A 26,909-nucleotide genomic window follows, 5' to 3' on the forward strand; every position below is an offset into this window, starting at 1 on the left:
TTGTGTAATACCATTACCATAAATACAGTTGTATAGCAAGATAATCTTTAATTACATAATTCTATTACATTGGAAACCATAACTGATGATTTACATTTCGTTAATCAACAATAACGGGCTTAATTAATCCTACTTGTCTAACAACTGACGGACAGGACAATCCGAAACAATTATCGCGAGAAAGTGCATGTAACACTCAATATAAAGATTTTAATCAAGCAACATGTACATTGTATATATTTTTAATTTTAGAAACTTCGGTTCATGTCTTAGAATTAAAAAAAAAGATCATCCAGTGTCTAACATTAACAATTATAACACAGCTTTATTTTTTTCATTTACAATTTAAATTTGTGAAATATCTGAATGTGCAATGTCTTGATTTTTTGGGGCCACTAGACGAGAAACAACATTAACTGCTTAATTTTGCAAAGCAAGACTAAGCGTATGTATCACTTTTATACTTTTAAACAAAACTGTCCTGGACAGCCCGGTTTATATTTTTGGACCTGGTTTCGATAAAGCAAGACGGCGGGCGGGCAATTTGACCAAAGGTTCATAGTTGTCTTATTTATCTTTCCGGTACGACCTTATTCATACTTGTAACTACTTAAAATTGTAACGTACTAATGTTTATCTGTGCTTATACCATTTGATTCTAAAAACTTTCTCATGTTTTAAAAGTTGTAAAAACGGCCTTTACGATCAAACGTCTGCCACGGAATGTAATACTTATGACTTTTTTTTTTCGCAATGATCTCTGGCTGCATGTGAAAAAGATGCGATTTAATTGCCCGACTTTCGGTAAAGGTATTTGGTTCCCCGCAATAATCATCTGTTAGTCATCCTTACAGATTTTAATCATCAAAAGGAGACAAACAAAACGAACTTTTATGGCGATATTTATGTACTGGATATGGTGCAATATATTAAGGATTTCTCGATCATTGGTCCTCTACAAGAGGCTCTTGTCCGTAAAAAAAATGTCGATATTTACATGAGGCATTTGCCTCATATACGGCCCTGTCTTCTTCTTTTCTCTATATTTTCCTCCTTTTATTGGAGTGCACCAATGCTACCGTTGGTTTAAAATATAATCATTTCGTTCTTAATAAGCAGGAACAGTAAAATTCTAAAACGATAAGTGCAAACTTAAAATGTACATATTCATTATTAAAAAGTAAAACAGTTCGGTGCATTGTTATATGTTGGTCTTTACTTTACTTAGTGCTGTTATCATGTATATAGATAAACGATCTTCCCTCCATAAATGTTTTCTCTCCACTAGAGAGAAAGAGATTGTCTCTTGAGAGCTGGAGAAATTAGGCATAACCGAACATTCACACTGACCTAATTTAGTCAAAGTCACTTATATAGTTAATGGCTTATAATTGAAGTTTCTGGGTTTTTATGAGCAAACCTGAGTATATAGCGCGGAACAGCACACTGACTTTAGAAAGTAGGGCGAAACAATATTTCATATGAGCACAGCTAATCATATTTAAACTATCAATATTCAGTTGCAAGGTTAGTCTTGTGAAAATAATTCTTATGGAAAAAAGTGAAATGTCAACAGGTATATCGCAGCACAACTATCCCTACTTTTAAGAGGGATACTCATTTCAAATGTCGCCTTTAACACATTTTCTACTTTATGCCTCTAGTTGGCTAAATATAAAATTATCCTGAGGAAGAATACCCATAAGAGCTAATTGTGGACAATATAATGTTAATTGTAGCGAGCGCCGCGAAGCGGTGTGAGCTTTACGGTTATGTCGTGTACTTTCTAAATTTCCCTTAAGGTTCCCCAATATACTAACGAAAAAGTCATGTCCCGGAAGTAACAAAAAGTGACTGTCCTTACGGAGAAAATTCATCATTTCCTTCAATCAAACAAATTAAGAAAATATAGGTTAAGATTACGTTTAAGTAAAAATAGATTCATCTTTTCAGATAGTTTTCAAGTCTTTTTTCTATTTTTTTTTACTTATTTAAAGAAGTGAATGTTATGTTAATAAAAACTTCGGGTAACACGTGGATGTGTACGTACGTGTATCTCCGCTGTTCCACTGTTGCTGTTGTCAAGAACCTAACCCGCCTTGAAAAAAAATATAACTCCGATTGTATTATCAAAATCGAAGCATAGCTTTTCTAAGATAGGAAAGGCAATCATTTTCTTGTTTGGAATCTGCAGCTATCGTCTGCATTTAGTTTAAGTCACATGATATGTGTAAAATATTCCCACCATCCGTGGAGAACTGTAATATTTCTTGTGTCTGTACAGATTGATCTGACAGGCCAAAACTGAAATGGATATTGCTAGAGATGCCCTTAAGAGATAAAAAAATGTACAGTATTGCGAAGTGCTAAAGTTATTGACCATTTTGAGAGCGGAAATGGGGTATAGGTTTGGAATTTTGGGGGAAAAATTTTAAAGTTATTCATTTATTTAAAAAAACTCCCCCATTAATAAACAAGACAGATTTTCAAATAGAAATATTGATTTTGCTTGCTGCATAAATATAAATAAAAATATTGCACTTGCGAAGCAAATATTTTCATCCGGGTTGATCCTCCTCTATGTAATGTCCTTTATCATTTTTACGAGTCTCGCATTGATGGTACACGTAAGGTAAAGCTCACGGTGCTCGCTGATTTAGACAATGCCTACCCCATATTACTATAATTGTTCTATGTATAACTGTCCGTCTGTAGAACATTTTTTTACAAATTCTTTTTGGTGGTTAGATATATCAACCGGAAGTCAAGAACCACCGCCATAAACTTGAAACTCAACAACAAAACAAAAAAGTTTTTTAAGCCCCAAATCCCTAAATTCCGTAAAAATGTCGTCGGGTGATGTATCAGATGTTACGGAACAACTCGCCAAAACTAAAGTAAATGAAACCTACGAATTGAGTTTCAAAGGGAAAGGTCTGAAATTGAACAATGCTGCTGATGGTAAGAAAAACCTCGGTCTCGGAACTCGCGCGACTGTCATTTTGACTACATGCGTAGTTTTTTCCGCGTTTCATAACAGTTGTCAGTATTTTTTTTACTAAATTATTATAATGCGGGATATTTGTTATCAGAAATGCCCCTCTATAAACAGTTGCAAATGTCAAATTCTTGTATTTGTACTACTGTGTATCTAGCGATTTACTCCTTGCCAACCTTGGCCTGAAAAAGCATGACACTAGAGGTGTTAATTGATTGTATTAATTGTTATGACTGTCTTCCCTTTCTGCAGGATTTGGTCATCAGCTATATTGCTGGAATTTATTAAACCGCTTTTCCTCTTACATGTGGAATTTTATTTAGGCCAATGACTTCCAATGAGTAATAGTTTAATCAACAGATTTTTATTTTTCAGGTGACCATTTTTTAAAATTTCTCTACTATTCAGTGACCTTTAGGTGTATGCAAGGGAGTGAACAGCCTTATATTGTGCCAGTGAGCATGGTGAATAAAGCATTTACTTACAGATTCAAATTAGTGGTGGTCTTAAGAGTAATCAAGGGAACCAAGCTTATAGCTATAATCTAAAGAATGTAATCCAGGGACAGAGACCAGACATTGAAAACAGACATATACAACAAAGGTCATAAAGTTACTAAAGTCTGGGAACCTCAGTTTTCATCTATAATCATGTACATGTAGGTCCTTAATCTTCAACCATTTTCATTGACTAACATGTAGTTTTCCTCAAATGCAACTTCAAAGATTCCTGGACTCCACTCTCGAATATGAACTGTGTAAGCGAAATACATTTCATACATGAACAATATTTCAAAGCACAATTCCTTCGATGCTTTACTGTTATGGATGTACATTTCAAAGTCAAGTTGGTGCTTAACTTCATGATATACGAACTTTAGTTTCTGGGAACTAACTTGAAATTATGAATTTAGTTCTACTTCATCAAAGTCTTACAAAAAGTTGATATCCTGGTATTTTTTTTTTAATTCATCGAACCTTACATTGACGTCAACTACATGTAGATACATGTACATTGTAGATGTCAAACCCTGAGTAAACTTTTTGGCTGGTCGATATACAATGTACACATTCTAGTTGTTGTGTGTACTCAGAAATTTGAAAGGGGTTCATCCCCCAGGTCCCACACACCCCCTTCAGGACAGATCTGTCCTATTGATTTAGTTGTCATTTCTTTGACAGATATTAAAAGATAGGATACTTAGGTAGACAACCTTTTATAGAAGATGCTGTCATTTATCCTATCTTGAATGATATTGGACCAAAGCTATAATTAATTTTTGTTTTAACACCAATGTTCTCCAATGTTTTCCTTCATTAGGATTTAACAAGATGACTTGAACATATGACTGATGATTGACAGGCTGCAGACATCAATCTTTTCTTTGATTGAAAACACATTTTGTTATATGGCCAAATATCATAGATCATCCTCATTTTTGAAATAAAATGCTTAACATGGCAGATGAACACCAAATTTACCTATTAAATCAAAAGAAACCAACTGCCGTTGAATGTTGCAAAAGATCTGTCAAATTTTAGAACGGAAGTAATAGTAGTAAAAACTTGAAACGTAGCTGAAATTCTTTAATTTGCAAAATGTGTGAAGACTCAATATCTCTGGTTCATAATTAAATCACAGAGTGAAAAAAATTCATTCAACTAACGGATGTATTGATCTCTGTTAAAAATTTACAAATGGCAATTCACACATGCCGTTAGAGTGAAATTTTTGTTATTGTTGGAGTATCAAAGCTGAACTGCTTCTATATTACATTTATATTCAAATTATGAAGTGTGTCTATATTTTAAGAATTGGTATTGCACACTGTACCTCTTGGGTGTTCATATTATTCACCATTCCTAATCAGCACTACATGTATTAAGAGGTAAGGCCGAAGAAAAAATGTATGTTTTGGGTACATAGGTACAGTAGGGTAGATAGGACAGTACTTTCTAAAATTTGGCAAAAAGTATTGGGGTTGGAAAAATTAGACAGGGTCAGGTTACTTTAACTTAACTATTTTTTTTGGCCTAAATTAAAAATTTTGAAGGTAAAAATGAGCATTGAATTGTCTCCCTTACTATTGTTGTTTCTCTGTTGTTGTTGTACTACATGATATTTGCTTTGTTTAGTAACTGTCTTGTAATTCAGAAATTTTTATTTATTTATTTTCCTTATTTTCCAGTGAAAGAAATAGTTGATGAGATTGAAAACTGCAAAACCATGACAGCATTGAGAATGGAAGGGAATACCCTTGGGGTTGAAGCTGCAGAAGAAATGGCCAAAGCTTTAGCCAAACATCCAGAATTTCAGGTAGGAATCTGTGTTCTCTTCAGACAGATACAAAAATATGAAATGAAGTAGTAACATGAATAAGATACAGTATAGAAAGAGACATACTGTGGCTGAACACCGACATAGGGATGTACCACTGTACGAGTGGCAATATATATCTTTTTTGTCTTTTCATATTTTTAAGGGGTATGGCTCACCACTCTTAATATGATAGAAAGTAAAAAAAAAATTTCCTACAGAAAAAAGTTTTTTGGTACCACTGTAAGAGTGATGTCAGTATTCAGTCATGGTATGTCTCTTTCTGTATATATAAAATATTTAGAAATACAGTGTTGAACAGATTTTTTTTATCCAATGTATATGTTCTGTGAGACCTGCCTATATTTATCTCCCTTTGTTCGGTGTAGATACATTGTAGATGTTCAGTTTACCCAGTTAAAAAAAGACATTTCAACTGATATTAAGAGTCTTCAAAATGTGTTGGACTGAGGAAAGGTCTTCATTTTTTTGGGGTTCAGTTTAGACAGGTTTTATTGTAATTTTTCTACAACAAAAAGTTAAGTGTAATACTTGCTATTATACTGGTAACTTTTTTTAGGCTGAGATTCACTTGTCATGGGAACTGGGAATTCTAAAGGAAGTTCAATTCTTCAAATTTCTTTAAAATCTTACATCAGAAAGTCTCCCACATTTTTTTTGATGTTTTCACTATTAAGGAATTGTTTATTATTGATAATTTTATTTGTAGCGAGCATTATGGAGTGACATGTTCACTGGACGTTTAAAGACAGAAATCCCACAGGCTCTGGTAAGACAAATAAATTTGATTTATATACAAGGTGCCAATTTTACAAGAAGTCATAGGTGTATAATAATTCACAAGTCATTATGTCATAGTGTTCAGTATGTTGTGAGTCATGAAGTGGTAAGTGTACAATTTCTTCTAAGACATTAAGTCATAAGTGTACAATAAGTCATAAGTGTTCAGTAAGTCGTGAGTCGTAAAGTCATAAGTGTACAATAAGTCATGAAGTCATAAGTGTTCAGTAAGTCGTGAGTCATAAAGTCATAAGTGTACAATATGTCTTAAAAGACCAAAGCATTGTATTGTCATTAGGCAAAAAATTTAGTCTTGTTTCATTAAGCAATAAAAAGAGGTAGAAAGGTAGGGAAATTATTTTCTTAGTCACAAAAATAGGGTACATGTATATAGGATTGCAGGTAACAGACATGATATTTTGGCCTTATTTTCTTACCTGTTTTTTTTTTCATGAAAACTTAATAAAATAAATAACTTCTTCATAGTCAGTGCGTTGTTCTACTGTATTTGAATACAGCTATGATTTTCTTCCTGCTTTTTTTTTACAGGGTATTCATTTTTTTTTTCAAATCTGGATTTTACTTGTTTTTCTCATTTTTTACTCTTCTTCCCATTTTGCCAATTCTGTAGTTCCTCATAAATTTGAGACTGCAAAAAACAGTCAGTCTTTCTAAAAGCTTTATCAATGCAAAGGTAAAAGAGCAAAGTTCATCAACTTTTTGTAGAAACATTTAGGCCGTGCCATCACATCCTCAGGGGCTGGACTCGTTGAGTTGGATCTCAGTGACAATGCCTTTGGACCTTTAGGTGTGGAAGGACTGATTGAGTTGTTGAAAAGCAGCAGTTGTTATACATTACAGGAACTCAGACTCAATAACAATGGGCTTGGTATTGGTGGTGGAAAGGTAAGGTGTAGTAATTTTTACCAAATTTATTAGGATCATATTGTCTTTGGTTTGTTATTTCAATTTGTCATTCTCCTGTGCATTTGTTAACCTCTCTTGTCAGAAACTGCTTAATAGAATTGAAGCAAACTTTGCACAAAAATAGGTCTCCATAAGGAGATGTGCACAAGTGATCTAAAATCAAAGATACATGTAGCTACCATTTATGAAAAAAAATGGTTAGCATAAATAAAGATTGTAGATACTTGATATTAAGTTTAAAAAAAATGAAAATGGACTCCCTGAAGGATTTCAGTTGACCATATAAAACGTAAAAGAAAAGAAAGAAAAAGTCACCATTCTGTGATGGCCTCCATTTAAAAAAAAAATTCAAAAAATCTTGAGACCATTAACACAGATTTTGGGAGCACCTTTCAAATTGGGAAATTTAGAGATTACTGGTCAATTTCAATTTTAAAGACATATTAACATAAGTGGCATGTTTGAGGCATCCATAGTGTACAGACAAATTTCTCTCAGTTTCAATATATGTGATATTAAAATTTGGGTTTTACATGTCAGACTTTTAAGTTTTATAAAATGTGCTTTCAACAATGTCAATTTGAATAACCTGGTACTTTTTTATTACAGATGTTGTCTCAGTGTTTAATAGACTGTCACCAGGCCAGCTGTAAAGCTGGGAAACCATTGGCACTGAAAGTATTTGTTTGTGGGAGAAACAGACAAGAAAATGAAGGGGCAATGGCTCTTGCTCAGGCATTTAAGGTATTTATCAAGACTATTCCATACCATATTTTTCATCATTCAGAGACAATTTTGCAAATTGCTACATCACTCAGAATTTTTTTTTTTGAAATTTTTTGTTCATTTGATGCAAATTCTAGCAGTAGAAAACTTTCCAATTTCATTTTATATAACTTTTGTTTTTTATATCCCCACTCAACGAGTAGGTGGTATACTGGAATCAGTATGTCTGTCATTCAGCAGGGCTCAAGTTACTTGAGAAAAACAGGGAGAAGTGATTTCTCTTTCTGAGAGACGCTAGGGAGAAGTGGGGATGAACAGGGAGAAGTGAACACGGTTGCACATCATTTGCTAATACTTTTTAAAATTCTGTGTTTATGTTACTTACATGCACACAATATAAGCAAGCATTTTCATATATTCATTTTTCTTTTATTGAGATAAATATTACTTTTTCTTTGAGCTACATACAATGTTTGTAAGTAATTTAATATTTTGGAAAAAATGAAATCAGCCTGCTGACTGAATGATGGACTGTATCATATATTCATGAAATTACCAAATTTATTACAGCAAAATTAATATATGATTGATCAAAGCAAAGCTTCTTGCATTGCATTGTCCTTTTGATTTTGTCTTTTTTAACAGCACTGAAATAGAAACTTTCAGGCACTGACATTGTGTTGGAATTTTCATTTTGTGTTTTTTTTTCCTGATCCTACTTCATTCATAATGATTTCTTGTTCACAATATCCAGTCTGTTGATATAAGTTGATCAAGAGTATCAATAATCATGTAAACATTTTATTAGTATTACACTGCACTTAATCGCTTATCGCTTTATTGCATATTTCGGTTATTAGCATAATTTTCTCCTGCACAAAACCATTTCCTATTATTCTGTTAGGGAAAAAAATCACTTATTTGCATAGGCCTTGCTGGTGCATTTCGGTTTATTGCATAGAGAATTTTGCTGGTGATAGGTATGAAAGTAAAATGTTACCTTGTTATCGGATTGTTTGAACCGGAAATGGCAGTGTTTTATTTACAAATTAGTACGAGTTAATCAGGTAAATAATAAAATATCTTTCTTTTTGCTATTACAGCTGTTATTTTGTCCATATGTCATGGCCAGTCATAATTATTTTGTTAAATAAAGTATGAACGTTTCTGTATTGATGCTCATCCAGGTAAATACAGGTTTTCCCAAATTCTATTTTAAGCCTTCAGGTCATAAATATGTCAATCGTATTTATTGTTGTAAAAACTAGATTATCATCAATCAGGAGGTGTTAATAATGGATTAAAAACATAATGGACATAAAAGACAATTTAAATGATTTCTAATTACGTTAAAATAAACAAGCACCTAGGTGAACAATGACTTCTGACGACATGCCAAACATCACCTGATGTGAACACTTATAATGCGGCTTGGGGTTCAGCATAGGGTATTTTTTGTCCCTTTTTAAATTCTTCCGACTACAAATGATTATCAATGTAAATTTAATTTTTTTTTAATGAGCTGAACAGTTTTTAGTGAGCTTGAGTTACTAGGCATAAATATATATATATATATGAACCGAAAATTAAAAGTCATCATTCATTCAGTACCATGTCTAAGCGAAAGCATAACGATCTCACACTTGTTGTCAAGTATGAAGTTATAAAACTTCTTGACCAGATACTGTCACAGACCATTTCAAAAGCCCACAAACTGCAAACATTGATGAATATTACACTGAATCATGGCTGAAATATGAAATATGGGATTTTCTTTCATAGAAAGGTCAGAAAATTACTTGACTATTTATAGATGAGAAACACATGGTTTTACTTATAAATACACACAATGTAAAGAAGGTCAATAAACAAGACAAACACAATATATATTATTATTTATTGATAAAAGAACAATACAGTATGGAGGTCTATGACAATTAAATACCAGATCAGAAATGTTGAACAGTGATATCCCTGGTTGATACACAGTATCGTCGTCTTATCTGAACTCACACTTCCGGTAAAATTGTAATTTCTGTTATAAGAATAGCCTGGTTATTTGCATAATTTTTACTGACAAATAGGCTATGCAAATAAGCGGAATCCACTGTACTGACAAATCAATACTGAAACTTTATCGACTCATATTGTAGCGGTCGGTACGAACTCGTCTCAAGCTTAAAAAGTGTTCCGTTGAAATGGAGAATTAATTGTTCTATTATGAAACATGAAGATAAAAAGAAACGCTTTGGGTTTTCTACTGAATTATATAGAGATAAATTTAACTGAAGTCCAAGGAACCTGCACAACATATTTGCATGTTTCGTAACGAAATGTGAACGGTAACACATCAATTATCATATTAAAACTGAAGTGAAGAATGTTCATTCTGTATCCTTATTTGAACGTTTGAAACAAAAAGCTGGTTAAAATACTTGCTTGTAAACGATAATTTGATTGATTTGGAAAATTTTTACAATTTATTTTCTTGAAATGGCGCCATTTTTGTTTGAATTATTATTGGAAGAGAGATAACTCAGGTCAAAATGCCGCTAAAAGACGGAGTACAGTCCAGATTGTGGGTGATGTCTGAAAATGAGAGGGCCACTTCACTTCGCTTTTGGTGTCATCTGAGGGCGAAACTCTAGGGTGACTATTTTGCCCGAATCGCCTACTAGTGTGAGCCTTGCCATCAGTCATACAGTCTGTGAATCGTAATTTTAATGCAATTATCGTAGTTTCCAACAGATAGATTGACTTTGAATTTGGCATGTCTGTCAAACAAATATCTTCAGTTGTATTAAGATTTGCAGTTATGAAAGTCATTCTAGTTAATTTTTCAGTAATTATTAGTGCACTGCAAAATTTGATGCATTTACAGCCATAAAATGAATTATGTTTTGATTACAGACAATAGGTACATTAGAAGAAGTCTCTATGCCACAGAATGGTATACATCATCCTGGTATTACTGCTCTTGCTGAAGCTCTGGCAGAGAATAAACAATTAAAGACACTTAATCTCAATGATAATACATTTACAAAGAAAGGCTCTCAGAGTATAGCGAAGGTTTGTATTCCAGTTTTATTATATCTTTTTGTCCACTGCTGCTGCATGGAAGGGCACATAGAAATACAGGTATTCGACTTTGCATGGGTCCGTCCATCTGTTTGATCACATTTGTGTACACAACTTCTCGAAAAACGCTTGACTGATTTTGTTAAAATTTTGTAGGATTGTTATTCACCATTTGTAGTTGATCATGTTGCCTTGCATTTTGATTGCACATATTTCATTTAGAGTTATTTGACTTTTGTACACTCAACTTTTTTGTGGTGGGAGACATATGGCTACGAGTTGCTATTTAATCTTAGACTTTCTTCCACCAAAATGTCACAACACTTCTCTTTAATATTACAAATAATTTGGAATATAAATTAGGCAACCAGAAACTTGGAACATAACAATCAGCAATCAGTTATTATGAAAAATCTATATAATAAATGCATATAGGCTCATCAGTTGATAATTCTTAAGACACATATACAACATACCAGAATATGCGATATTAATATAAGTGGTATTTTTTTTATTTAAATTCATTTGTTATCAAGTTCTGCATACTCCCTAAATCTTGACATTTTTTTGTCAAGTCTTCTGATACTTATAGATAGTGGTGTTCTGATGATCCATAAAAGTCTATATCAAGATTTTCAGTAACTGATTATCTGTAAAAACCCTTGGTCACTCTTCAAAATAACTTCTGGGCACTATTTTTTTTCTTCTTATAAGGAACTTTTACTACCGATCATAAAACAGGACAGTTTTTCTTTTCTACTCCATTGATCAACATTTCAACTTCAAATGAGATTGTGATTTAGAGTTTTGATCATTGGAGTTGTATTACAAATTATTATTTATTTTAGTAGGACTCCAGCTAAGGATCATGCAAAATGTGATTCATGGTTGGAAAGCCTACATATTTTTATTTTTGATATTTTGTTTGAAATGTCATAGTAAACAGAAATTAACATTTGGTTTTTCACATAAGCTATGCTCATAGGAGATAAAAATTATATAGAATGCACTGTGGATTTCAAAATTAAGGGAGATAACTCTGTAAATGGCACTTAAATACAATAGAATCTACTGGATTTTCAATGTGGATTATCTCCTAAGAGCAGACAGATTTGAATGAATACTTACACATTTTATAATATAGACCCATAAAACAACCTAATTACAAAAATAAAAATATGTAGCCTTTTTTGGGGTGTATCACATTTTTAAGATTTTGCATGATTCTTACAAAGACTGCTACTTAAATAATGCAAGTAAATTGGTCTGTTGATATTCAAAAATGTGTAAACATTAAAAAGATAACTGTAATAATTTTGTAGCTTAGGAATTCAGTGTTTGCAGCTAATGGTAGACCAATAGAAAAACCATTCAGGTCTGCACTAAATTCCAGTAATATATAGAATAAACAGAAAATGTTCCTGAAAAATTGATGTATAGCTATGATGAAATAAATTTAGTTACAAACACTGCATTGGATATAGAACAACCAATTACAATCGATAATTGGTTGGTTTACAAACACTGCATTGGTATAGAACAACCAATTGCAATGGATAATTGGTTGGTTTACAAACACTGCATTGGTATAGAACAACCAATTGCAATGGATAATTGGTTGGTTTACAAACACTGCATTGGTATAGAACAACCAATTGCAATGGATAATTGGTTGGTTACAACTTATCAATAGTAATATATAATTGTTTCATAATATTAGCCATTTAAACGACACCACTTGATAGATAAAAAATATTAACATTGTATTTATATTGTAATATAGTAAATTATGGTCTCCATGCTTTTACTTTTCCAGGTTTTACCAAATTTACAGAATTTAGAAGTTATAAATTTTGGCGATTGTCTTGTAAAGACTGAAGGTGCTAAGATATTAGCCAAGGCTCTCAAAGGTGGACATAATAAATTGAAGGTAAATAGAACTTTAACTAGAAAAGCATTGAAAAAGAAAAAGGAGGTAATTTGTTATCTGAAAATTATTTATAGAAGATCAAAAGGAGAATTTCTCAATAAAGTTACAAAAAAAAATCTTTTTTTTTTGTGCGTGATTCCAATGAGTTGAGACAGACTCATGCAAGATAGGAAAATCTCAGACCCCTTTGTTCGAAATTGGTAGAGACTCGTAAGAGAACAATTAAATCTTATCCCTTGAGTGTCTGAGATTTTCAAATTTTGATTTTGTGGAGTTGTTAAATTCTTTACCTTATTTTGCCAAAATTTAATATGTCCTTTTTATTATTAGAAAAGATGTTGTTTTTATTTTGTCTGGGATACAAAATTTTTCTGTCACCTGATCAATAACCTTTAACCTGACTACTGTTACCAATGCAATAATTCTGTCTGAAAAAGTGTGTGTATTGGAATAAATTAATATGAATTTATCTTAGTTTTTGCTAACATATTACATTATAAGGAATGTAATATCAGAATATATTGTCTTGTGTAAAGCACTTTGGTTTGATTTACACACTTAAAATAAATTGTGTTAATCAAACCAAAGTTCTTTGTACAAGACAATATATATTCAGATATTACTTACATTCCTTAAATAATATGGACAGACACAATATCCTTACTATTAGATGTAAAAGGAAACTACATAGAGTTGAACTGATCCGCGCAACGTAACGATTTGACGGATCGATGACCGCTGACTGATTTATCGCTAACAGATCGACGACCGGTGACCGATCTGATCACAGTTTTGTTATTTAAAATGACGGTTGATCTGTTTAAAACAAACGAAATGTTAAATAAAATATTAAATTGATGTTTAAATCTGTTGCATTATGTAAATATGTGTAAAATTGACAAAGAAAACAACGAAAATCGTAAAATATAGTGACCGCTCTGTGGTCATGTAATGCAATCACCAGTTTAAAGGATCGGTTTGACGAATTGATGGCTGATTGGAAACTGATGGTTAATCGATGACCGATCAGGATTTTTGTTGCACAGGTCAGTTTGGTTACTGTAACTGCTGATAGTTTTCTTCTTACTACATGTATGTAAATTTCTTTACAATGTATAGGAGCTGAACTTATCTGGGAATGAGATAAACAAGGATGGTGCCCTTGCTGTTGTCAGTAGTATGGAAGGGAAGGACAACCTTGTTAAAATAGATCTGAACTGTATGTATACACTATGGAGACAACTAAGACGGCATCTAGGCAAAAACCAGGCAGTGGGTGGCATATGAAAAATATTAATTTAAAAAAAATTTCATCCATTTCATATCACAAATGCATCCTTTCTCAAAGTTGATTGTTGGATGTGGATTAACTGCAATGATAAAAGATGAATAAATTACATAGAAAGCATTGCAATTCATTGAAAATAGGGAGATAACTCTTTAATTTGAGCAAAATTTGGTTGCTTTGAAATCATTTTCCGAGGCATCCATTGTCAATTAAAAACAAACTTCATACTTTTTAACATACATACTTATATACATTTCATTGGAACAAAAAATTCAGTGGGATAAAATTCACCACTTATCTCACTGGATCTGCCTGATTTTTATATGGATAGCCTCTTAAATCGTTGTGGGAAATTTTCACATTTTTTTGGTTTTCCCATTTTTTCACAATACTTACAGAAATAAATTTATGGTCCAGATATCTCTGTGTTATTTTTCCATCTTTGAAATGCTGAAATTTTTAATACTGGTATGATAGACTGCTGAAAATGTGATATCTTGATTATTGAAAAAAAAAAATAATGAAAGGCTAGCACCCATAAAATTTTGTTTCTATTCAAATTCAGACTTGAGGCACAAATCACAATGAATTAGGTATTAAGAAAATCTCAGAACCAATTCAGAAACTGTATGGCATTCTGGGTTTGCTATTGTTCATAATGTTTCTGATTGGTCAATATGCATTTTACGAGTATGCTGCAAGGACGGAAGTTTGATTTCTGAATTGGTTCATTAAGTCATATATTAACCTGAGTTTCAAGACTAGCTTTAGTTGTAATTTTACTAGGGTTTTTTAACACAGGAAATGGATGATCTTCAAAGTCATTAATTGAAGAGAAAAATTATATTTCCAAAATTTTCTTCTCTTTTTCATTAGTACATTATAATTCTGTTGAAGGTAATATGCTTGGAGAGGAAGGAGTTGAGGAGATTGTAGCCACAATGGATGCCATGAATAAACGTAATGCCTTAGCTTCACTGAGGTAGGTTTTACAAATTCACAAATTAACAAAAAAGTGCATGAATCAGATACCTCTCCCCGAAAAAAAACAACAAAAGATAGTTTCACTCCACATTAGAAAAAAAAGCGGATATGATGTAATGTATCAAATGCATAACCATATAACCTAAATACAAAATAGTAAATACTTTCAGAGATCAACAACAGGTCTTCAATTAGTGTAAACACATCTTCAAATAAGTTCTGGAAAGCCCCAAACAGCAATGTAATCATATCCACGGTAACTGAATGATGACAATTCTTCAAAATCAAACTAAAAAGTAATATAACAATACAAGGACCATTTAAAGATAATTCTTGATTGAAGGGGCTTTTTTGTATTTATTTTATTGATAATTCTTGGTTGAAGGGGCTTTTTTGTATTTATTTTAAAGATAATTCTTGGTTGAAGGGGCTTATTTGTATTTATTTCATTGATAATTTTTGGTTGAAGGGGCTTTTTTTTTGTATTTATTTTAAAGGTAATTCTTGGTTGAAGGGGCTTTTTTTTTTGTATTTATTTCATTGATAATTCTTGGTTGAAGGGGCTTTTTTTTTGTATTTATTTTAAAGATAATTCTTGGTTGAAGGGGCTTTTTTTGTATTTATTTCATTGATAATTCTTGGTTGAAGGGGCTTTTTTTTGTATTGATTTTTTGATACAACAATAGAGAAAGGGTAATTTACCACGTTAGACAAAGATCTAAGCCTAAGATCTTACAAATTATTTTTGTATTATTCATTGAGACCCAGTATACTTCAGGTTTATCTTCCTTACTTCTTTGGTATGGGAAAAAGCAAACAAAAATTTATGTTTACATTATAATTTAATTATGGTTCTACCTTGCCTGTTTAACCTTTTTTTATGTATGTTACAGTGATGATGAAGGAAGTGAAGATGAAGATGATGTGGAAGATGATAATGATGATGTATGAAATTATTTTTATGAAGTTAACAGTTATATGGAGCAAAAGAGTTTCCTACTAACTTTTAAATAATTGTTGGATACAGATTTTTTTTTACAGTTTTATGGGTTTAAAGTATAAAGGAAATTTAGATTGTGCAGCCTCTATTGAAAACATCTATGTGATTTACATGTGATGTTTGTTTGATCTGTATCGAAACAAGTATTTGAAAAATTGATTGATGAATATTTATATAAAATATAAGGCTAGTGTTGAAAAAATACTGACTGTATGTGGTTTGTGGACGGGACAAAATGCATGGTTTCACAGAGCATTTTTAACAGCCCATGCTGAGTACACAAGCATGCTGGAGTTCTCAACAACGCCCTAATATTATTGTTTATATCCTGCAATGAGAAAAAAAAAACTGTTTTTAAATATAGGCAGAATTTGTTTACCAGTAATTATAATTTGTCACTATTGTGTCCAACAACTTTGGTTTCATATTCTTGCATAAAATGCATGGGGAATCTTCAGTTTTATAGTAATTGTAGATAACTATTGGTGTAGCTTTAAAATGTAAATGAATAGGTACAACAATGCAGCACAGCTGTATTCAACACATTGTTTTTTTGTATATGATGATAATGATTGATAGCAGGATGAAATATATTATTTTGTGTCAGTATCTTATGGTTGGTTGTTTTAGGATGAAGATGTGGAAGTTCAAGAGGATCAAGAGGGTGATGTCATCGATGACCCTGAACTGCAGGTCAAGGGCAAAGCAATTACACCACAGAAACAGGTAGGTTAAATAAAAGTTGTGAACTTTGAACTTGTCTGGAAAACACTGATCACATAAAGCTAAGTTTAATTTTGAATGATTTGACAATGAAAAATGTCAACTGCAAATTTGCATAGCAACTAAAGTGTAGTAATTATTAGCTTCTGTCTGTCAGTCACACCTTGTTTATGCTCTCTCACTTTCTATTAACAAGGCACTTTCGTGAAGTTTTCCCAAGGATTCTGACCACAAAGAGGGTCATTTTCAAGATCTATTAAAATGTCAAAAAAATTCATTATCTGTAGAAAAAAATGCAATTCGTGAAAAATCAGATTGAGACAATGTACAATAAATAGCAACAAAAATCAATAAAATTTGCTGTTTTGACATTTTTGCTCTAAATTAAACACATTGAATTTCTGACATTCTGTGATTCTTGGTAGTTGGTGCTTTTTGTTGAAAACATAACTTTTTGGTTAAAAAAGATAAAATACAATAACAGTTAACCTTATGTAGCTTATTAGATTACTAATGACTTGTAGTGCTTGTAGCCCATGTTATTTGACAGTCATTCCCTGCATTCATCGTGAAAGAAAAGGTTTTTGGTTTGAGTTTGACCTTGGCATAATATCATAAGTGTTTTTTTTCGGTTAAAGTATTATAATGTCATTTCAATTGATGTCTTATTTTGTCACAGGAATGTTCGTATTGTTTCAGATTTCATGTTGAAATACCTATCATCACTTATCAGTCAATTATTACTAATTGGTCACGTATTTGATTGACCTAATTATTGCATTAACTCGTTAGTGCTTATTATGAGCAAAATACCAGGAATGTTTGCCCAAGTTCTTATACCAATTGTTGCTGCCATAAATTTTCAAAACAAGACTTATATTTGGATAGTTATCTCCCTTGGAAATTGAAACTTTAGTCATGGCACATGGTCTACTGTTTTTTTGTTTTTTTTTAACCAGAATCACTTGGACTATGTAAATTATTATTGAAGGATTTACGCTGGTCTTGTTGAACCATTTTTGTTAGATTTTCGAAATCTTCTGGTATTATCCATTTCACAGCATTAGTACTTTTTGCCCAGTGACCCCCACTTTTTTAAAAATAATTTCATTTAACGTGCCTTAAAATGTTCTTTGAGAAGTTTTTAGGAAATTCAGTGGTTTCAATAGATAAAATCTACTATGACAAAACCCTGGGAAAATCTAGAGAAATCCCTTTCCTGCCAAAATTTCAAATGTTTATATTTCAAAAACTAGGACACTGACCTACTTATTTTTTCCTCTTGAATTATTCTAGCATGAAATTTCACAACCCTTTGAAATCCTTGTTATGCTTTAATAGACCAGCGAACATCCTAAAGTTTGAAGTTAGTGTGTATTGAACTGTGTGATTTAGCAAGTGTGTCACTCCTCAGAAATCAGTAATTATGTATTTTTTTCTTTCACCTGGTTTTGTTTAGACTAACAAAGTAGTTTGTAATTAAAAATTCACTATTTTAAAATAAAAAAAAAAAATCAAACATTTGTTCTGTAAATTATTCAAAATTCTAACAGTTGAGTATAGAAATTTTGTCTGTCATTTCAGACTGAGGACACACTTGCTGAAGGGCTTCAGAAATTGAATTTGTCTTGACAACAGTTGCCATAGTTACCAGACATTACAAGATTGTTTCACCATTGAAACCAAACATTCCTTGTTTTTAAAAGAGAACTGTGTTTTGTGATTTTTTTTTAGTTGTGTAGTCATTTTAATGTGGACCTGGTTGCATAATGATTGTTAATATTATTTGTATGTTTGGTCTCAGTTTTGTGTAAGTCTTTGTAAGAATCAGGCAGTAGGTGAAACATGGTACAAAAAAAACCATCATTTTGAAAATTTAATTTGACTATTTGCACCATCAGAATCAAGGGGAAAAGACAAGATTTTCAATATTACTTTTGTAATTTGAGTTATAATTTCATTGAAGTGCACACAAAAGGAGTAATTCAAGGGCAGATAAATTTGTAAAAACATCAGGTCTCACTTGCCACTCCTGGGTCAAATGCCCCCCTATATAGTACCAAAAATACACTGAACCTTGATCTATGCATTGTAAGGGCATAATCTGTTTGTGTGTTGATCAAAAGTAGGCAAATAAAGCAGATAATACTTACTTAAAAATCATATTTGTAATTTACTACAAAAGTGTGAATATTGTTTACATGTGTAATTTGCCTCCATGCTGTCGGTTAGCAGCAAAGGTAAAAATGTGGATTTTCTATATTATTTATTCAAGTCAATTTTGTGAAAAATGATTGTACCATAAGCATGATGATTTTGAAAACCTTATTTTCCAAACTTTGCAATGGTATTCAACATTACAATGTCATTTGTCATGGGAATTCACAGTAAAACTTTGAAAGTTACTTTTTTAACATGTAAAGTAATGTAAACTTTAGAAGTGGTTACTGAGACCTCATTTTTTCTTAGATTTTATTGAAATTTTTTTTAGCAAATCCAAAGATAAAATATTGGCCTTTTCAAATACCTTTTGTTTCCTTTTTGCCTGATTCTTACAAAAACTTACACTTTATATCACTTTTAACATAGTTTTACTGGGATAGAACTAACAAACAATCTTAAGTTACAGTTTAAATCCAGATATTATTTCAAATTTTATCATTGCAATTTTAAATTTATACCCCTTCAAACCAGATTTTGTTTTCCACTGAAGAATCATCAAATTCAAGTCATAAGACATTTTCAATTATTGCTACACAAAATGTTCTGTAGGGCAAGTTTTATTATTTGCAAACACCAGTCAGTCACATTTTGTGCAATGATTTCCAAATTTACAGTGTTTGTGCAACTTGGTCCCAGGCCACCATAGTTCATAAGATATTGTAATTAGGGAAGGCAAACAATTCGGTTTCTAAAATAAATGACATTTTGAGTAATACATGTAAGAACTCATACATGTATGTAAGGGTGGCAGATTTGTGGTTCTGTGAAATTGTAGCCTTCAAATCTACTATTTGTACCTTAACTGCCTTGCCATGGGACCATATCTATTTTAACCCATAGTTTAATTTTTGTGAGTTGTTTATTTGTTTTTAACATTAGTCACATTACTTTTTTGTATATGTTCCCACCTGGTCATGAAGTGAACAATTTTATCATTTTTTTCATTTTACATGTAAAGTTATTTTTTGATAGTTTTTTTATTTATTTTACAAAGTTTCAATGTTGACATATTTTAATCAGTAGAAATTTGTGTCTCGTTATTCATTAGTTATTTTAGGAAGGCATTAAATTCTTATTCTGTCTATTTTTAATATTGCTCTTTCTTTTTGAGTTCAGTTTTAATCCAAACTTTGCCTTTAAATATCTGTGATGTTATTTAGCATAACTCAGGTTGAAGTATTTGGAGAGAAAAATGATAATTTATCTGCTTTTGTGGTGTTTTTTTTTAACACCTGTATATTACTACCTATGTGGGGTAGAAATTTGTTCTATTAACTATAAGTTATGAAATGGTAATGTCACTTCTTGTACAAACTGGTCCAAAAATAAAAATGAAGATTTGAAACTGCATATGTATGAATTTTCCTAGCATGAACTGGACAAACAAGCATGAGAATTTGTACCTGTATTTTTGTTATTTTGACGTATCCTATTCAATTTATATTTGCCATTGGCAAGATATACTACTGGCTTAAGACATTGCCTGTGATATCCTGTACACCAAGTAATTTTCAAAAGAGCTGATTGTTGTGATTTGGTCTGTTAAGAGGTATTAAATTTTAGTGATATTTGATTTCGGCATCTTTTAAATTTTTAAGTGAAGTGTATGCACTTTGGTAGTTTTTCAATGCTCATGTTGACCCTGTGAATATACTTGGAAGTAAAAGTTCGAAGTTTATGTAGTACCGAAATCTTAAATTGGCTATATGTAAGTTTCTTGGATTATTTCTACACTGAACTTATAATACTCCGGGAAGTACATATAGAATTCCACAAGAAAATTTTAGCAATTGATAATTTCTACTTGCAAAATTGAATTTAACAAGTATTTCACCTAAAATTCGATGACTGAGCTTCAATTTTTTTTTTATAAATTATCCAATTAATTTCCTACAGTACCTTAAATAAATAAAATTTTAAAATCTTTCAGGAGTAAGGGTATACATTCAAGTAATAAGATGTTCTCTCTGACAAATTCTTCTATACATGTATTCGCCAATGATATATAGGTTTGTTTTTTGTGACGTGTCTTGTTTAAATCTTTATAAACAGTTAACTTACTTTGAAGTTAATATTTTATCCTAATTGTGTTCTATTAAGATTTTATTTTTAGATAACCATCTTGAATGTGCATAATGTTAATAAACCTGAAGGTTATTTTTACAAAAGAACCTGTTTTTTATGTTAGTTCCTTTTTCTGTGCCAAAGTTCTTTCTTGTTTTAAGCACTTTTTAGTAATGCAATCTAATGAATAAAGTATTACATTAATGCTGTTTAATCATAATACTGAACTGCCTCTGTGGTCTCGTGGTAGCATGTTGAGTGTTGGAGGTTGTTTGATGAATGATGTTTCATCACATAATTGAACTACCTCTGTGGTCTCATTTTAGTATACTGAGTGCAAGAGGTCGTTGGTTCAACTATTTCCAATTCTACTTTTCTGGCAGTTTTACAAGGTGGTTTGATTCTAAAAAGTCGTACAAAAACCTTGAAATGAAACTGTGAAACTTTGCATTTTGCATATTCAGATAAGAGGTGGACAAAGCTTATAATATGAATAAAATAGATTCAGACATGTCTTATGATAGATGTGATTCATGGTGTAGAAAGCCCAACCCCCAATGGATACTTTTTGATCTACATATGCTATATTTTCACAGAACATAAATCCTTTCTGTATTCAGATCTGTATAACTATACAGACAAATCATACCTCAATAAGAACAATAACTCTTACAGTGCCAATTTAATATCAAAAGTCGGGACGGATCTAGGATTTGAGTTTAGGGGGGCGTTATTTGAATTAAATGCCAAAAATATTATGGGGTGAAACTTGTGAAATTTGTTTTCTTACCGATTTAGGGGGGGGGGCGTACACCCGGTATGCCAGTCCTTGGATCCGCGCCTGAAAGTGCAATATCCAAACAGCTAATATGTGGTCTATGTTTCTGAATTAGAAATAAAAAAGAATTTGGTGGATTTTTGCAGAGTTCACAAAAACTTTTTTTCTGCAGTCGGATATAGGACTGAGTAAGGCAAATGTTTTGTCAGTTCCACTGAAAATTTGCTGGTTCCATGTAATTAGACTTCACAAAATCTTTCTAACTGCTGTCAGTCATGAGACCAGCACAAGAGGTTGAAATGCTGGTCCTACCCAAATTTTACTTGTCAGAACAGGCAGGACCGGCAATTTTCGAAAACTCTGTTTTTGACACATGAATTGTCTCCTGTCAGATTTTACAAAGACTGCTAGTGATGTGTTTGGGGTGTTAGTTTTACTTCTGATTTCTGTCCACATTTAGGTGTATTTACCTTGGTATCATAAATTCATCTGCAGATACTTCATGGAAATGATTTGAAATATAGTATGAAGCTTCAGCCTGAATTTTGGGGTTGTGACTTGAGTCAAATAAGAATTAGGGGCTAGAACCAAGAATCCTGAGTCATATGTCTAATCACGATAAAAATTCAAAGCCAAAGCTTTGAATGGTGTGTTCATACTTGCCCCAACTGTTCAGGGTTTGACCTTTGCAGTTGCATCAAGCTGCACAGTGTGAAGCATTTTATTATACTGGCTTCTGTTTCCTTGAGACATATATATGTTCCCCCATGGTGACATGGACTTGGTATAAGTTAGTAAGAAAGTGTGCAGGCCTATTTATATCAAAAACATAGCTTAGGATGCCTTATTATAACATAGTATATGTATCACTATGTATCACTATTTTACAGACTGCAAAAGCTTTCTTGGCTTTCCCTTCACCACAGAAGCTGAAACAGATGGGTAAAAATACTGCTAACAGTTTACTGGAAGAAATAGGCGTAAGTTAAAGCAAGTACAAATGAAACTTGCAAAGAAATTATTCTGCTTCAGTGTGCAATCCCAACAACCTCTCACTACTGTAAACCAATGGAAGTTCTCTTTTGTAGTTTCTGCAATCAATTTTCCACTGAAAATTTGGGATAATTTCCCAAAGCCTGATATGATCTTTTAAAAAATATTCATGACCGTTTAATATTTGTTAATACAGGTCTTGCCATGAAAGTAGCTTAAATAATGTATAAGTGTTGTTTTTTTTCTTTTTTTCGTGTGTGAAACATTTTGCACTTTTCTTTCAAAAACTGGATGATGTTTCATTTATTGTGTAATGTTGTTTTCACGGCAGTCAAAAATAAGACAAAGATGAATATTTCTATTTCGCGTTCCAACTTTCGGCACGAGTAAAGCAAAAAAAAAATCATTGGGAAAATAACCAATTATACCGTAAATCTGTTGTGATTTTCACGAATTACTGTATTTACATGTAATATGTACATAATTACCTATTTTTATAGTTATGTCGGGTCAAGACTGGATCTTTATCATATAGATTATTTTTTAGGATGATGTAAATGACTTAGAAAAGACAGTACAGACTTTCATGAGGGTAGGTATTTATCATTACTTAAAATTCAGAAAAACTAATCATTAGACAATGACTCAGAAACAAAAACAAACAAAATGCAAGGCTGTCAGCAAGTTTAGAAATATTACTTTGACAGCCTGTTTGTCTAGTAACTTTTTGGTAGAACTGCTGAAAATTCAGGAAAATTCATATTTCTGTACAGCTATAAACATCTGCAAAATTTCAGTAATAGGGCAGGTTACATGTTTTAAATGAATATTCCACCCTTGCTTTCAATATTGAATTGTTGAAGCACATTCTAAATAAAGGATGAGATATATTTTCACCCTTTATCTTCAGTGTAAGTACTTCAAAAGAAGGAGCTTAAACTATGTAAAAGAAAACAAACCCATCTTCATGTAGAGGTAGACTTGTGGCGGACAGTTATCTCCCTTTGCATTTGAAGTACTCGCAATGCAGAAAACAATACATACTAAAAACAGACAAGTAAAGCTATAAAATGATGAAACAAATGCTAAGTACAATAAGAAAAATCATTAAAATCCTGTAAAAAAGGGGAATAATTCAAATTTTGCACTAGAATAGGATAGATCACTGACTGCATAAAACTGATTTTTTTTTCTCTATTCAGATATCATCCATAGTTACAGAAGATGATACAGATACGAAAGAAACTGTCTGTGAATGTGCAGGTTGGTAACTGTATTTAAAATAAACTAAGGCCTCACAAAGTTAATTACTTAGTTGTCAGCTCCGTCCATATCTCCTCAGAAGGGGGCCTCATTACCTACTTTTAATGCTTTATCAACAAATGTTTTTGTTTTAAAAAACAAAAAGCACCTCCCTCGTTATTTTTTTGTTCCCTCAAGGCAAGGAAATAAGTAGTGAAAAGAAATTTCTTCCATTCTAAGCCTTTGATTACATATGAATGTGTCTTTTAACCACTGGGGGTGATTGAGTTTTCCTGCCATTTTACATTTTCCAAGGTTTTTATAGATTTTATGGGAGAACCAAATTCCTATTTATAATTTAAATTATTTTTCCACTCTGTGTTAAAAATAAGATTTTAGAATGTGCACTAAAGCTTGCAGTGATATTGTTCAACCTCATCTCTTTTTATTTAGAAAATATGTGTAATTTTCTTAAATTGAAAAATTAGGAATTACCCTACAAAGTACTTAAAATGATTCATTTTATACAGGTATAAAGGATGTAATATAAGTACAAGTCATCATTATTTAATCAGTGAACAAAAACACCATATCCTATCCTTTGACTACTTGGAAAAGTTCATCTTATATGGGATTATTTTTAGCCATTTTTAAGACAAATTGAGAAACTTTCATTTTGGGAAATGGCCTTATTTCGGGGGTAATTATAGGCAAACTTTATCACTGGCTTGCATGATGAAAATGATAATTTTACCATCTCAAGTTAAGAAATAGTTTAAACCACTCATTACTGAAGAATCTATATTTATCCTCCTGATTTTCATGACAAATGGCCTGGTTGCTAATGATGTTTCTTTACTTTTCTTTGCAGAAAAATTAATAGAAGAAACTTTGAAGAATGGAACCAACACAGCATCAATGTTAGCCAACTGTTTTTTAGTCAGTATGGGGATTTTAAAGGTTTGTATCACAAAAAGAATTTGGACAGCACTGAATCAAGAGTACCAAGAAGGAAAAAATATGGGTTATCAAAACTAATTGATTTTGAATCATGCAGGTCTTTAGAGCAATGAATTACATCTCTGTTTGTCCATCTGTCTTACAATGACAATTCAAAATGCTGTATTGAACTTGGATTAATTTAATTATTAGAGGTTGCAGCCTCCTGTTTTTCATGGTTTCCCTTATTTTTATACCCCCTCTCACACATAATTCTTTTTTGTTTCAGAATAATGGACTTCTTAGAAACTTTGTAAAATTGCATTGCAGGAGTATGAATGGAACAATGCAGCTGGGCCAGGTTTCATGAAGAATCTTAAATTGAGTTTTTCCTCAAATATTAATTTTCAAACAATTTATTTGGTTGAAATTTGAGCTCAGGATGGAAAATCTCAATTTGAATTTTTTTTTTATGAAACCTGACCCTAATCATTTTTGACTTAATTGACATACTAACTTTATTTTCAGGGCGAAGATAAGAAATACAAACCACCTAGTTCTATAACAGGGCCGTTACTGATTTTAGAACACCTCGTCAAACAGCCATACTTTCCTAAATTCTCCAGAGAAATTCTATCCATGTTCATGAGCAAGTAAGTATACTTTTGTCCCTAAAGTTACACATACGGTGTCTTGTCTTCTTACCCCCTCTCCCCCCAAACAAATCAGTAGATTTAGAGCTCCTCATATCCATACATTTCTTTGCCATCACACTTTTTTTTCTGTTTCTGGATACTTGATTAAACAATAAGACAAGTGTTTTGAAAATTTTAACATGTGGCTTGCTGGCCTAACACTGTGGGTCAAGTACTGATATGCTGTAATTTGCAGTAATGTCCTATAATACCAACCTTTTGTACTTCAGGAATAATGAAAAGGGTGTCTTTTATCATCAAAACCTGTTTCTGTACTTTTATATCTATGTTTAATTGTTTCAATTTGTCTGCCTGTTGTCTGTCTGTCTGTCTGTCTGCCCATCTTATTATACTTCTTTATTACGTATTGCAAGTACTGTGTAGCAAAAAATATCAGTATTGTAAAAAAAGAATGTTTGCTCGCTGTGCATTCTAAAGTGTGTTGGACAGGGATTATCAAGATTGGATGTAGGTTTCAAAGGTGTTGGAAAAGTTATATGAAAAAAAGAAGCATCAGTGCCAAGTGCAGTAAGGCTTAAATGTCAGCTTTATAAAATAGCAAAATCGAGTTTAAGGAGAGGCATATTTCATTATAATCCAGCCTGTATCTGCCGTAGGTTATTTACTTCAAGTTATTGGTTTACATGTTGTAGGCCTCATCCAATGTTAGAGAAGTCACGAGATGCCAGACACAAGTTATTACAGACACTGATGCAGTATTGAACACCCTGACTTTGTATACATTATGACTCCATCAATACAGTGCTAAATCAAAGATTTTTTTTTATGGGATCATAGCTGTTAATGTTTAAATAAAAACCATTTTGTAATTCAGTGTGTTTTTGTCTCAAGTGGGTTTATCAAGCCTTTAAACACATGCAAAATGTTCAGCAAATACACCATAAATGATGCACAAACACAAAATGGGAAATGCGAACATTTCAAGGAGGGTATGACATCATATATAGTTGTACATTACCTGGAAGTTTGGTTTACCAAATTTTGTGGGAGTTATACCCCATTGAATGAAGGGAGACATACATTTTGTAGGCAAAAACAAACTTTAAGGTAGATTTTTTTCAGTGATACTTTATAATGATTATGGGAAAATGAAACAAGGGCACCAGCTGAAAAAAATTGATTAAATGACAGGGAGGTTATATAGTGTGACTTTCTATCAAATTGGGTACTATCTTAAATCGGT

At 32.1% G+C, this 26,909-nt stretch overlaps 1 protein-coding gene across 1 annotated transcript; it reads left to right on the top strand.

Annotated features, from left to right (window-relative positions):
- The first annotated feature begins 2,738 nt into the window (after positions 1-2,738).
- LOC148605817 (ran GTPase-activating protein 1-like) lies at positions 2,739-26,535 on the top strand. Its single transcript, XM_088548472.1, has 17 exons — positions 2,739-2,961; positions 5,187-5,314; positions 6,045-6,104; positions 6,842-7,021; positions 7,652-7,786; positions 10,679-10,837; positions 12,663-12,776; positions 13,896-13,995; positions 14,962-15,046; positions 15,942-15,993; positions 16,679-16,774; positions 22,727-22,816; positions 23,377-23,421; positions 24,032-24,092; positions 24,943-25,031; positions 25,539-25,663; positions 26,359-26,535. Exons 1-17 carry the CDS (start codon positions 2,847-2,849, stop codon positions 26,426-26,428), a joined length of 1,704 nt encoding a protein of 567 aa, XP_088404598.1. The 5' UTR covers positions 2,739-2,846; the 3' UTR covers positions 26,429-26,535.
- Positions 26,536-26,909: the final 374 nt, after the last annotated feature.

This window comes from Perna viridis, chromosome 10, assembly GCF_037379345.1.
Source record: "Perna viridis isolate PV_CMFRI_1.1 ecotype Kerala chromosome 10, ASM3737934v1, whole genome shotgun sequence".
Taxonomy (NCBI): Eukaryota; Metazoa; Mollusca; class Bivalvia; order Mytilida; family Mytilidae; genus Perna; species Perna viridis.

Coding starts and splice junctions, on each gene's coding strand:
- LOC148605817 (XM_088548472.1), top strand. CDS start 2,847: ATGTCGTCGGGTGATGTATCAGATGTTACGGAACAACTCGCCAAAACT. Junction 7,022..7,651: donor TTGGTATTGGTGGTGGAAAG/GTAAGGTGTAGT, acceptor TTTTTATTACAG/ATGTTGTCTCAGTGTTTAAT. Junction 25,032..25,538: donor TCAGTATGGGGATTTTAAAG/GTTTGTATCACA, acceptor CTTTATTTTCAG/GGCGAAGATAAGAAATACAA.